The 14,747-nt window shown below is 43.0% G+C and overlaps 1 protein-coding gene across 1 annotated transcript in view; it reads right to left on the bottom strand.

Moving 5' to 3' along the window:
• The window catches only part of LOC129860342 (rhomboid-related protein 1-like), an 84,811-nt gene that overhangs the window by 41,316 nt on the left and 28,748 nt on the right, over window positions 1-14,747 (bottom strand). The window contains exons 3-5 of the mRNA XM_055930666.1: window positions 9,369-9,593; window positions 7,573-7,721; window positions 7,177-7,289 (exon numbers count right to left, since the gene is read on the bottom strand). Of these exons, the coding sequence (XP_055786641.1) occupies window positions 7,177-7,289; window positions 7,573-7,721; window positions 9,369-9,593 (487 nt within the window). The remainder of the gene's footprint in view (window positions 1-7,176; window positions 7,290-7,572; window positions 7,722-9,368; window positions 9,594-14,747) is intronic.

Genomic DNA, 14,747 nt, shown 5'->3' with positions numbered 1-14,747 from the left:
CCCGGTCCAAAGACACTTTGCCCTTGGCCTCCTCGGAGATTGAGTCAGTCAATTCTGGGAACACAGGGGCCTCCAAGAGAAATCTATAGTCTCCCGCAGTCACATTCTCAGAGCTGCTGAGAGGAGAGACCATTCAACACAGCACCAGGCATCAGAGGCCAGATATAATCTGACGCCTGGGTGTGCACGTGGATGTGTGTGTGTGCGCGTGTGTGTTTAGCGCACATGAGAGTAAGTGTGGTGCATATTATAGTGTGTGTGTGTACTGTTTGTGTCTGTGTGTGTGTGAGAATGCATACATTTACATTTTACATTTAAGTCATTTAGCAGACGCTCTTATCCAGAGCGACTTACAAATTGGTGCATTCACCTAATGACATCCAGTGGTTACTGCTATGTGTCCGAATATACTCTGGTCACGACCAATCTCGTCCTCAGCCACAACAGCTTTTCAGCAAACAGACACAAAAGACCCTTGGGAGAAAATGATTCACTGTTTTTTTTTTAAAGAACAAAGGAAATACATTCCTGTGCTCTAGAAAGCAAACAGAATGCACCTAGACTAGACTGGACAGGATAACCCACAGAAATAGAAGATACAGTGCATTCAGAAAGTATTCAGACCCCTTCCCTTTTTCCACATTTTGTTACGTTACAGCCTTATTCTAAAATGGATTAAATGATTTGTTTCCCCTCATTAATCTACACACAATACACCATAATTACAAAGCGAAAACAGGTTTTTAGAAATGTTTGCTCATTTATAAAAAATTAAAACAAATACCTTATTTACATAAGTATTCAGACACTTTGCTATGAGACTCGAAGTTGAGCTCAGGTGCATCCTGTTTCCATTGATCATCCTTGAGATGTTACTACAACTTGATTGGAGCCCACCTGTGGTACATTCAATTGATTGGTCATGATTTGGAAAGGCACACACCTGTCTATATAAAGGTCCCACAGTTGACAGTGCAAAAACCAAGCCATGGGGTCAAGGAATTGTCCATAGAGCTCAGAGATAGGATTGTGTCAAGACACAGATCTGGGGAAGGATACCAAAACATTTCTGCAGCATTGAAGGTTCCCAAGAACACGGTGGCCTCCATCATTCTTAAATGGAAGACGTTTGGAACCGCAAAGACTATTCCTAGAGCTGGCTGCCCGGTCAAACTGAGCAATTGGGTGAGAAGGGCCTTGGTCAGGGAGTCGACCAAGAACCGGATGGTTTGAGTTTGAGTTTATTTTATTTTTACAGGGACAGTGCACATTAATCAACGTTACAGTAAAAGTGCCGGTTTTAGCCAGTCGGCTAATTTTCAACCGCACTCCCTGGGCAGGTTATTAAAAACAATTACAACATAGACAATCATTGAGCAGTGAGCACACGCAGAGCAACATAGGACAAGCAAGACATAGCATACAGACAGAGCAACATAGGACAAGCAAGACGTAGCATACAGACAGAGCAACATGGAACAAAAAGCAACAAGACAAAATTCATAAAAGCAACAAAGTGTTTCCACACCTCACAAGCTACAGACAACAGACAACATGGAAAGCGGCAATACACAGCTAGGGATTATGTTCACAAATCTGATTGACCTTTAGACATGTCTTCATGCATTTTGTGAAAGTGTGATGTGTGGTGCAGTTATGTGTGTCTGATGGCAGTGTATTCCAGACATGGGAAGCTCTCACAGAGAAAGCGGATTTACTAAAGGTGCTTTTCCTTAGTCACCTTTCATGGCAGACCTTGTGGATCTGCTGCCATATGTTTGGGTTTTCTGTTTAACAGAAATACTGAGTGGAGGGGGAGCCAGGCCATTTAGGATCTTGAATACAAGACATGCGTCGGTGTATTGCACAAGATTTTCCCAACCCAGCTCATGCTTTCTGAGGATGTAACAGTGATGATGGCTATTGGACTTCCTATCAAGCACTTTGAGAGCCTGTTTGTAGACAGACTGAATAGGTTTTAATGTTGTACAGCAAGCTTGGGCCCAACTAGTCAAGCAGTATGTTAAGGGATGGTCACTCTGACAGAGCTCTGTGGGGATGTGAGAACCTTCCAGAAGGACAACCATCTCTGTAGAACTCCATCAATCATGCCTTTATGTTAGAGTGGGCAGACGGAAGCCACTCCTCAGTAAAAAGGCACATGACAGCCCGCTTGGAGTTTGCCAAAAGGTACCTAAAGGACTCTCAGACCATAAGAAACAAGATTCTCTGGTCTGATGAAACCAAGGTTGAACTCTTTGGCCTGAATGCCAAGCGTTACGTCTTGAGGAAACCTGGCACCATCCCTACGGTGAAGCATGCTGGTGGCAAAATCATGCTGTGAGGAAGTTTTTCAGCAGCAGTGACTGGGAGATTAGTCAGGATCGAGGGAAAAATGAAAGGAGCAAAGTACAGAGAGATCATTGATGAAAACCTGCTTCAGAGCGAGCGCTCAGGACCTCAGACTGGAGTGAAGGATCGCCTTCCAACAGAATAACGACCCTAAGCACACAGCCAAGACAACGCAGGAGTGGCTTCGGGACAAGTCTCTGAATGTCCTTGAGTGTCCCAGCCAGAGCTCCCCATCCAACCTGACAGAGCTTGAGAGGATCTGCAGGTGTACCAAGCTTGTACCGTCATACCCAAGAAGACTCGAGGCTGTAATCGCTGCCAAAGGTTCTTCAACAAAGTACTAAGTAAAAGGTCTGAATACGTGATATGTTTTTTGTTTTTATTAATTTGCAAAAATTTCGAAAAACCACTTTTTGCTTTGTCAGTACGGGGCATTGTGTGTAGATTGATGAGGGGGGAAAAAGGCTGGGAGAGGAAATGAGCCTGGATGGTGCCACATCGTGTGGTGAGGTTGACGGTGAGGAAGGCTCCATGGAGGAGGGCTGGGGGATTACCATAATCACACCGGCACCAATGAGCCAGCTGCACAGCGCCAAGGTCACCCTGCCTGCCTCCTCAATGCACACTCCCACTACCCCACTGCCAAGAGACTACATCAGAGGGGCTTGCAGCCAAAGAACCGCACACAAGGCAGGGTCTTTATGCAACACCAGGATCTATACACAATACAGGGCTCCATGGCTAATATTAAAGGGTTACATGCACTCAAGCAGAACTCAGTTCATACAGGCTATGCTGCTAATGTACTGTGTAGTGTTAGTGACAACTGAGCCCCCACAATACCATTCATGCATTCAAAGAACCAAAAGAACAAGAAGTATAATGAAGCAAGTGACTCAACTGGCTGAAGCAAAGCCAAATTGACACAGTACATAAGCTAGAAGAGTGGCTGATGTTTCCTCCATCTCTCGATCTAGCTATCTATCTTCTCTCTTCCTCCCTCAGGGCCACAGTGAATAATAAATATCCTTCCACCAGGAGTCAGAGCCTGAGTTAGGGTCAGGGTGTTAGAGTCACCTTTCCCTGGCACCTGGGGTGATTTATCTAGCCTTGTGTTCTCTGCACCCTCTTCTGTCCTCCTCTAACCCCTTCTTCTGTCCTCCCCCCCTTCTCCCCCCCTTCTACTTTCCTCTGCTCTCATTCTCCCTTTCCCTATAGGCTGGCTCAAAGTTGTTCTACATTGCACAGCAGGAAGGGAAAATAACTGTCAACTTGTTGTCTGATCGGACCCCTCTACTCCATCACGGCCATACCAAGTATTCACAATGCACTCATTCATACACTCATGCAAATCAACCTCCTGGGAAGAGATGAAAGAGGGCAGAGGACTCTAACATTTTATCCTGATAAAAAAATAAAAAAAAAATAGAAAGGATAACTAATCCATCTAACATAATGGTGCATCAAATTCCCATGTCTTAAAATTCCCATTAGAGAAATGCAATGTGGACTCCTTAATACAGATTTATTGGGTCTCCGCGACCTGATGAAACTGAGACAAATGTAAAAAGACTTGCCTACCTACAGCATTCCCTTGACTTGTATGGGCAGTGAAACACTCACACCTCCTGGGCTTCCAAAACAAGTGACAATTTTTTATCAAAAAAATACAAGGCAAGGCAATATATTATAGCCATTTCACCAAAACCGAGGAACAGAGCAAACAAAAAATCGATTTAGCCCGGTCTCAGGTTTTAATCATTCTTACAGGCTTTATTTTTTTATCACATTGACAACTTGATGACCAACTGAATGCTCCTGAATCGATCCCATTAAGAGAGAACTCAATGATGGACTGACACCATTATTAGAATTGAGAATCAGCATCAGCGCAAAGCCATCCATATTTCCTATTCTTGTTTGAATCAATGTATTGATATGGGAGCAACAGTATGGATTTTTTCACATATCTTCACAGGTTTTTGGGGGGTTTACAGCGGGATACAGTAGCAGTACACAATGACTGAAACTGGCTCGGGTCCCTATAAGCCTACAGGATCAACTGCTTTTCAGTCAACACCCACGCACTAATGCAAGTATAAGCATATTTACTCTTGCAAATACTAGGCCATGTCCAGTAACCGACGATTACATTAATTAAATCATGAACACTGAAAATCAGCACCACGAAGAGTAGCTAAGATCCCTCATCCTCCACATTATGTCACGAAGAACTGATGGTATAGTTACTCAAAGAAGAAACCAGAAAAGAACTACGATGCATAGGTCGGAGATGTTTACTGTGTATAATCTAATCCTTTGAACTCTTGTACCGCCCTGTAACACACAGGCACGCACACACACCACCTGCTGAAGGTCTCCCTGAGGATGTAATCTCGGAGCACAACTAAACCCGGTGAGCTCTACCGTTTCACAAGGACAAGCAAATCCTGACACGATTGAACAGAACATGGATATAAACATGAGACAGACAAAGGCTACAAAATGGAAAGAGAAAAAAAAAGTTAGCCCAAGTCATCTGTGTCCCTGGGCAATTTTTATTAGCCCGGTACAACCATCCAGAAGTCTTGCGAGATTACATTCTGTTTTGATAGCACAACGGTAAGTCTAGCGCTGCGGTAATCAGTCTGGTAATACAAGGCTTACGTCATCCACAAACAAACAGACAGGAGATTTCTGGGAAACCCTACACGGTTGTTCTCCCCGAGCTATGCAGTTACTTAAAAAGACAGACATTGGACATACCCCCCCCCCCCACCCACACACACTTGGATTAAACCATATAAAGCACAGTAGAACATTTCTTGTTACGATTGCTCACAGTATGTTAATGTAAATTGCTACTCGGCCTTAACTCAAACAGACAATTAATTCCAACAGCATAAAGCTATAAACCATGCTATATGGCGTTTGGCATTAAATGAGCCACACTAAAACTCCGGTGGAAGAGTCAAGACAGAAGTCAGCACCACTTGCTCACTTACTTGTCCCCCTTACTTGTTTGATGTCTGCCTGTTCTTTTCATGTAAAACGTTAGCTGAAGGCAGGAGGGCTCAGGGATCCAGGTCTTTATTACTCTCACACTGTGCCTAGAGCCAGGGCGTTTGGCCCCATTGACCTCTCACCTGGACGTGAATCCTCGGTCTCTCATAACCCCCGTTATTACGTGTGCCTCATCATTAGCCGCCCTAAAACCCTGCCTGAACCCGTGAGTTTGACCCCCGGCTGAGCCTGTAGACCCCAAACTGCCCTGGCGCTGATCTACCTGCTTTAAAACAGACCTTCCACTGCTTTTCCTCCTACTTCAGTTTCGGCTGCACTTAGGCTAACACCCGAGAGAGGAGGCCTAAAACCCTCTGTTTCACTGGCTCACTTTTTTCTCTCTTTTCCAGCCTTTCTCCGATTATTTTTTAAATGTACTTTATTTCACCTTTATTTAATCAGGTAGGCTAGTTGAAAACAAGTTCTCATGTATAACTGCGACCTAGCCAAGGTCTGTCATCATCACAAAAATAAATAAAAGCATGAGCATGTACTGTGTGTGTGTGCTGTGTGTGTGTTTGTGTGTGCATGCGTGCACGTGTGTGTAAATTTCAGGGAGCACGAGGAGTTGAACAACATTTACACCATCTTACGCTAGGAGGGAAATAAGTGTAGTGAAAGAATCAATGTTTTTAGTAGACAATAGATAAACAGTACAAAATGAATGAATATCGCTCAATTGGAATTAGGCTTCAGCTTCTGATACAAGTACAAGTCAAGAGAGAAAGTGACTTACAACGTCAGAAAACAAAATCATGCCGAGTGGAGATAAAAGAGATACAGTATTAGGAAACAAGGGTTTTACGCGTCAAAAGGCCAGCATCCCGGAGTCGCCTCTTCACTGTTGACGTTGAGACTGGTGTTTTGCGGGTACTATTTAATGAAGCTGCCAGTTGAGGACTTGTGAGGCGTCTTTCTCAAACTAGACACGCTAATGTACTTGTCCTCTTGCTCAGTTGTGCACCGGGGCCTCCCACTCCTCTTTCTATTCTGGTTAGAGCCAGTTTGCGCTGTTCTGTGAAGGGAGTAGTATACAGCGTTGAACGAGATCTTCAGTTTCTTGGCAATTTCTCGCATGGAATAGCCTTAATTTCTCAGAACAAGAATAGACTGACGAGTTTCAGCACAAAGTTCTTTGATTCTGGACATTTTGAGCCTGTAATCGAACCCACAAATGCTAATGCTCCAGATACTCAACTAGTCTAAAGAAGGCCAGTTTTATTTCTTGTTTAATAAGAAAAACACTTTTCAGCTGTGCTAAAAATTGCAAAAGGGTTTTCTAATGATCATTTAGCCTTTTAAAATTATAAACTTGGATTAGCTAACACAACGTGCCATTGGACACAGGAGTGATGGTTGCTGACAATGGGCCTCTGTATGCCTATGTAGATATTCCATATGAAATCAGTCATTTCCAGCTACAATAGTCATTTTCAACATTAACCATGTCTACACTGTATTTCTGATCAATTTGATGTTATTTTAAATGGACATTTTTTTTTGCTTTTCTTTCAAAAACAAGGACATTTCTAAGAGACCCGAAACTTTTGAGCGGTAGTGTACATTTTATGGCCAACTTACCAGCCATGTGGAACAGACTAACACACCAAGGAACTAAAGTATTAATACACCAACACATTCATATACTAAAACACCAAAGTACCAAGATACAGTACTATCAGCACTAAAATACAGGGTTACTAACACAATAAACAACGATACTATCACATCAGCCAACGTTGCTAACACACTGACACTCACCTGCCACAACACCGGCCATGTACAGCAGACTGATGCGTAGGATGCCGTGGACCATCTCCAAGGGAACGCCGATCATCAGCTGGAGCAGAGCGTTGAACCCCAGCTGTTCCAACCTGAGAGACACAGTAAACAGAAGGATGATTCCGGTCTCAATAACAGATTCATTATGCATATAGTTTTAATCAGCTCCTTTAGTCTAGACACTTCATCAATGTTAACTACAGTAGTCATCTATCACCATCAATCCTATCTAATGCATTATCGGTCAATGCCTTCCAGTATCAATTAATGTTGCTTGACACTGCGTGCGCGTGTGTGTGTGTGTGCGCGTGTGTGTGCGTGCGTGCCTTGCGTAGGTGCACGTGTGTGTGTGAATCAGGTGGGGTGGTCTCTTACCCAACGTGCATGAACATGTAGCTGAAGAAGCGCCAGACCTGGTGGCGGTGTCTGGGGTGGTACACCAGGGGGCTCTTCATGAAGTCTGGCTGGTACGTCTGCAGCACCCACTTATTCAGCATGATGCCATAACACATGAACACGATGATCTGACGGGAGAGACGACACACGCTGGTTCACACCCACGTCTCTTCATTCAGACACTCATTGATATCATGTAATACAGATTTCTGTTATGAGAGCCAAGAAATGGCAGTGCCAAAACAAATAGTGATTTTGCTAATAAATCCCATGAATGTTGTCTTTTTTCGAACGCCGTATGCCTTGCGTCGGTTGAAGACTTCAATTGGCACCAACAAGTGATGCATATACAGAGAGACACAGAGCTGGACCGATTCCATTTGCTCCTTTCATAAATCATCATCTCCATGAATTTTAATGAAAGGAAATAGTCATTATCATAGCCTCATTGTCATTACAGACCATTCACCGCCATTGTGAAGCATTTAGATATAAACGCAGTGTTGGTCCCATGTTTCATGAGCTGAAGTAAAAGATTCCAGAAATTTTGTGCACAAATTTGTTTAGATCCCTGTCAGTGAGAATTTCTCCCTTGCCAAGATTTTTGATTTGTTTGTTGTTGTTGAATTGAACCTTTATTTAACTAGGCAAGTTAGTTAGGAACAAAATCTTATTTACAATGACGGCCTACCCTGGCCAAACCTGGACGACGCTGGGCCAGTTGTGCGCCACCCTATGGGACTCCCAATCACCGCCGGATGTGATACAGCCTGTGCCACTCGGGAGCCCTAATCATCCACCTGACAGGTGTGGCAATAACCGCCTCCAACGTTGTTTTAGAGAATTTGTTAGTACGTCCAATGACGTTTGAGGCGGCTCATGGTAGAAAAATGATCATAAAATTCTCTGGCAACAGCTCTGGTGGATATTCCTGAAGTCAGCATGCAAATTGCACGCTCCCTAAAAACTTGAGACATCTGGGGTATTGTGTTGTGACAAAACTGCACATTTTAGAGTGGCCTTTTATTGTCCCCCAGCACAAGGTGCACCTGTGTAATGATCATGTTGTTTAATCAGCTTCTTGATACGCCACACCTGTCAAGTGGATGGATTATCTTGGCAAAGGAGAAATGCACACTAACAGGGATGTAAACAAATTTGTAGATAAGAGAGAGAAAAAAAAAAGAAGCTTTTTCTGCATTTGGAAAATCTTTTATTTCAGCTCATGAAACATGGGCCCAGGACTTTACATGTTGCATTTATATTTCTGTTGAGTATATTTCAATTGACTAATTTCCGAATATGAACTGTAACTCAGTAAAATATTTTAAATTGTTACATGCATTTATATTTTAGTTCAGTGTAAGAGCACTTTATTCTCTTTCTTCAGAATGACAGTGAGTTAGAACAGAAAGTGCTGTTGCTTCGCTGAGGAGCAGCAGGTTTTATAGCATTGCCTGTTCAAGCCAAGGCCTCCGGGGCTAAAGCTGTCTAGTGGTTATTTTCTTTCCTCTCACTAAATTGTTCCAATAATGTCAATGACTTGGCCAGAGACTAGTTCACTGGCTTGGTTTCCCAGTTCTACATTCAATCATGAAATTCAATCATGAAAGCCAATACAGTGTTGCCTTCAAGGACAGGCATCGATTGCACCTCCTTAACCATTGTTTCCAAAATAGTTGGTCAGTGCCCACATATGACAAAGCTAAAGACTTTTTATGCCATAAACATTGTTCTGCTTATTTGAAGGGTCTTCTTTCTCTCTTCCCTCTCACCTGGACAATGGTAATGATGGCCATGAATATGGGCGGGGGACAAAGGCGGTTCTGGTGGAAGTACCAGCGTCGGTCTGTCTCGCAGGGCAGGATCTCATAGGCCACGTAGCGCACAAAGCGTTTGTACACACCCAGGCCCGTCTCATCCAATAGGATCTCTCGCTGCAGCGTACGGCGGCCATTGGCGATGGCCCGTCGGAAACTGCTGGAGCGCTTGCTGCTCATCTGAAGAGAAGGGCGGGAGATGGATGACATATAGAAAAAGAAAGGAGAAAGAGAGAGAACGAGAACAAAGTTAGTATTCCTTTGACTGACAGAGTGAAGAAATATATCATTTGATAGATGAACTGGCATGATAAATGCCTGCAACTGCTTTTAGAAGTTGACTTTTCAACTGCACTCGACTTCAAACAAAGGGAGGGGGCATGCGTTGGGGAGACCGGTGACAGCCTTCTGTTATCATTGAGACTCCGGGTTTGCTTAGTGAGCAGGAACGGCACAGCTGGGGCTAGCATGACTTGGTACATGGAATCCCTGATGTCTGCTGCTTTAGTAGGACGTCTTGATGAAACACCCTGGTGCAACCACACCTGACAAGGATAAGGGACAGGTTGTACAATGAATCTAGAAGAAAATGAACTTCCTCATATGATGACAATGAATCTGAACGGTCCTACAAGGGGAAGGAGATAAGAACGACACATCTCAGTGTATATGGATCTGTGTACGCCTATGCCATAGAGAGAATAATGCTTAAATCCAAGATGATACATAGACAATATGTCAAGCCACATTCGTACTGTATCTATCTATACTTCAACAGTCGTCAGAGTCCCCACAGACCCCACCAAAGAGGCAGCTAAAGCAAACCAACCATATTTCTGTCACGTCCTGACCATAGAGAGTCCTTATTTTCTATGGTAGAGTAGGTCAGGGCGTGACTGGGGGGTTAGTGTAGTTTATTATTTCTATGTGGGGTTCTAGGTTTATTTTTCTATGTTGGTGATTGTGTATGATTCCCAATTAGAGGCAGCTGGTAATTGTTGTCTCTAATTGGGGATCATATTTAGGTAGCCTTTTTCCACCTGTGTTTATGGGATATTGCACGTAGCATCTCTGTAGCATCGGTTCGTTGTTAGTTTATTGTTTATTTGTTTTTGTCTTTGCTAAGTTTCACTTTCTAAATAATAATGTGGAACTCAACATCCGCTGCGCCTTGGTACGACATTTATTCTAACGAACGTGACAATTTCATTAGGTGCTGTTGTGTGCAGGCTCATTACATCCGGACACTGTGGGGAGCATAATAATGAAAGTAATCGGGTGCAATATCTACATGGTGCTAATGAAAGAAACAAAACAAGGAGACAAATAAATATATAAACAAAGAAATCACAATACAAATGAGTCCTAGTCGTCTGAGGCTATTAACATATATATATTTTTTGGAATAACAGAAATATATAGTTAGTCTGTAGAGCGGTAGTGGATCGTGGTGAAGTATAGTCGAGCGGGATGCCGTGAGACACATATTAGGTAATTATGATGCCAGGGTTGAACAATGAACGAGTGAGGGCCTGTGGCACACCGATAAGCAGCGTGAAGATGAGAGGGGCTGGCCGGCCCTCCCGTGGCTGCACTACTGCATATTTTAGCATTGAGATCAGGCCCAGGAAATGCAATTATACTGTACATGCTTTAGGAGGGAGAGGAAAGCACATTAGGAAGGGAGGAAAGAACACTAGGAAGGAAGGAAAGGAAAATGAGATGCCCTCGTGGATCTACTAGCTCCGGGGAAGCACAACTGCGCAAGTGAATGGTTTCCAACTGTCTTTACCAATGTCTTTAAGAGACTGAATAGGAGAAAAGGAAGTTGGGGGATATATACACAAATAAAATAAAAATTATTCTCTGTGGGCTTTCTTCTCTAAACGATGCCTGTGTTTCCAGTGTTTTAACAAAGTTTTTTTTGTCCGAAAACACCTACTGCCTTTCCTCTTAGCGATGCGTTTCTTCTCCCTCTCTGAGATTTGTGCTCCTGAACGTTCCCCGGAGACGTTTCCAATTAGACACACGTCATTCTGCCTTGCCTTCTCTTCTGACATGTGGGACTGCCGCTTCTAAAGTGAGCATTAAGCGGCCTTTGAAGTTTGGGATATGAGACAGGGAGGCAGACAATAAGGCGTGTTAGCACGAGAGCTGACGACTTGACTGGTGAGCCCTGACAAACATAGCAGGAGCATTCGAGCAGGGTGTGCTAGTATCACATCCCATTGCAGCACTACTTCGTACTCAGGGGAACCTCAGACTCTGGCATCAACAAGGTCCGCAGCTAAAATTCCCCTGACAAGAAGCAAGAGGATGTCTGCCAGGGACAATAATTGATATTAAAGGCTAAGGATGGAGCTGAAGATAGAATTCCCTTTAAGGGAGACCGGAAAGGACCTAATTGACGTCGTGTGTGTGTGTGTGCGTCCGTTTGTGTGTATTCCGAACAGCAGGATGCTCACACTCCACTCCTTGCGAACAGTGTGGGTTTACAGTACATACTGGTCTCAGCTCAGCTCCAGCCTCTGTTCTTCATGATGACGTAATTAGTTCTGGTGTTTTCTCAATAGTGTACAGTCATGGCTAAAAGTTGAGAATGACACAAATATTAATTTTCACAAAGTCTGCTGCCTCAGCTTGAATGATGGCAATTTGCATATACTCCATAATGTTATGAAGAGTGATCAGATGAATTGCAATTAATTGCCAAGTCCCTCTTTGCCCTGCAAATGAACTGAATCTCCAAAAACATTTCCACTGCATTTCAGACCTGCCACAAAAGGAGCAGCTGACATCATGTCAGTGATTCTCTCGTTAACACAGGTGAGAGTGTTGACAAGGACAAGGCTGGAGATCACTCTGTCATTATGATTTACTTCAAATAATAGACTGGAAGCTTCAAAAGGAGGGTGGTGTTTGGAATCATTGTTCTTCCTCTGTCAACCATGGTTACCTGCAAGGAAACACGTGCCGTCATCATTGCTTTGCACAAAAAGGGCTTCACAGGCAAGGATATTGCTGCCAGTAAGATTGCACCTAAATCAACCATTTATCGGATCATCAAGAACTTCAGGGAGAGCGGTTCAATTGTTCTGAAGAAGGCTTCAGGGCGCCCAAGAAAGTCCAGCAAGTGCCAGGACCGTCTCCTAAAGTTGATTCAGCTGAAGGATCGGGGCAACACTAGTACAGAGCTTGCTCAGGAATGGCAGCAGGCAGGTGTGAGTGCATCTGCGCGCACAGTGAGGCGAAGACTTTTGGAGGATGGCCTGGTGTCAAGAAGGGCAGCAAAGAAACCCCTTCTCTCCAGGAAAAACATGAGGGACAGACCGATATTCCGCAAAAAGATACAGGGATTGGACTGCTGAGGACTGGGGTAAAGTCATTTTCTCTGATGAATCCCCTTTCGGATTGTTAGGGGCATCTGGAAAAAAGCTTGTCCGGAGAAGACAAGGTGAGCGCTACCATCAGTCCTGTGTCATGCCAACAGTAAAGCATCCTGAGACCATTCATGTGTGGGGTTGCTTCTCAGCCAAGGGAGTGGGCTCACTCACAATTTTGCCTAAGAACACAGCCATGAATAAAGAATGGTACCAAAACATCCTCCGAGAACAACTTCTCCCAACCATCCAGGAACAGTTTGGTGACAAACAATGCCTTTTCCAGCATAATGGAGCACCTTGCCATAAGGCAAAAGTGATAACTAACTGGCTCGGGGAATAAAACATAGATATTTTGGGTCCATGGCCAGGAAACTCCCCAGACCTTAATCCCATTGAGAACTTGTGGTCAATCCTCAAGAGGCGGGTGGACAAACAAAACCCCACAAATTCTGATCAACTCCAAGCATTGATTATGCAAGAATGGGCTGCCATCAGTCAGGATGTGGCCCAGAAGTTAATTGACAGCATGCCAGGTCAGATTGCAGAGGTCTTGAAAAAGAAGGGTCAACACTGCAAATATTGACTCTGCATCAACTTCATGTAATTGTCAATAAAAGCCTTTGACACTTATGAAATGCTTCTAATTATACTTCTGACAAAAATATCTAAAGACACTGAAGCAGCAAACTTTGTGGAAATTAATATTTGTGTCATTCTGAAAACTTTTTGCCACGACTGTACTTATCGAATATAGTTTGAATATATAATAACACAAAGATGATATTTGTTCCATAGTTTTCCTTTTATAGGTGTATATTAGGAGGTATTGAGTTTGGTATCAAGTCATTCTAAATTATTCAGATGTGCCATTCCACTACATTTCCAAAATTGGTCCTGATGCTTTCCGAACAAAGTTTGCTAAATTTAGCTAATCTCATGTATTTAATTAATAGCTGATTGGGAGAGCATCAGCCCTCGCTCTCTTACACACAGAGCCCTCCAGGTGTAGAGTCAGAGAGTCCTGCTGCTAAACGATAGCTAGGTCAATTAATAAATCATTCAATTAATGTTACTAAATGATTTACCAAATCAAATCACATTTTATTTGTCACATGCGCCAAATACAACAGGTCTAAACCTTACTGTGAAATTATGAATTTCTTGACACTAGGGGTCAGATTTTTACATTTTTTAAAACAACGTTCCCAAGGTAAACTGACTATTTCTCAGGTCCAGATCGTAGAATATGCATATAATTTACAGATTAGGATAGAAAACACTCCAAAGTTTCCAAAACGGTCAAAATATTGTCTGTGAGTATAACAAAACTGTTTTTGCAGGCGAAAACCTGAGGAAATCTAACCCGGAAGTGTTCTTTTTTTCAATCTGTGTTTCATTTCCCGTCTTTCTTCCATTTAAAGGGGTATCAACCAGATTACTTTTCCAATGGCTTCCTTTAGACATAGTTTCAGGCTTTTATTTTGAAATTTGAGCGAGATATTTCAAAACTAGTCAGCTGTCCTTTGATTAGTTCCTGCGCGCGAGAGGGGTAGCTCTCCATTTTCTTTTTCTCTTTTATTGAATAGGTTACGGTCCGGTTAAAATATTATTGATTATGTATGCTAAAAACAACCTGAGGATTGATTATAAAAAACATTTGACATGTTTCTACGAACATTACGGATACTTTTTGGAATTTTGGTCGAACGGAACGAGGCTGTAGTTTTCTGAACATAACACGCAACCCAAATGGAGTTTTTTTGTTATAAAAGTAATATTTATCGAACAAAAATAACATTTATTGTGTAACTGGGAGTCTCGTGAGTGCAAACATCCGAAGATTATCAAAGGTAAGCGATTAATTGTATTGCTTTTCTGACTTTCGTGACTATGCTAATTTGGGGCTAGCTGTTCTAGCAGTGATTGATACACTCACAAAAGCTTAGATTGC

Source organism: Salvelinus fontinalis, chromosome 8 (genome assembly GCF_029448725.1).
Source record: "Salvelinus fontinalis isolate EN_2023a chromosome 8, ASM2944872v1, whole genome shotgun sequence".
Lineage (NCBI taxonomy): Eukaryota > Metazoa > Chordata > Actinopteri > Salmoniformes > Salmonidae > Salvelinus > Salvelinus fontinalis.
Note: the sequence above shows the minus strand (reverse complement) of the source record. Positions and strands in the feature narration are given on the sequence as shown.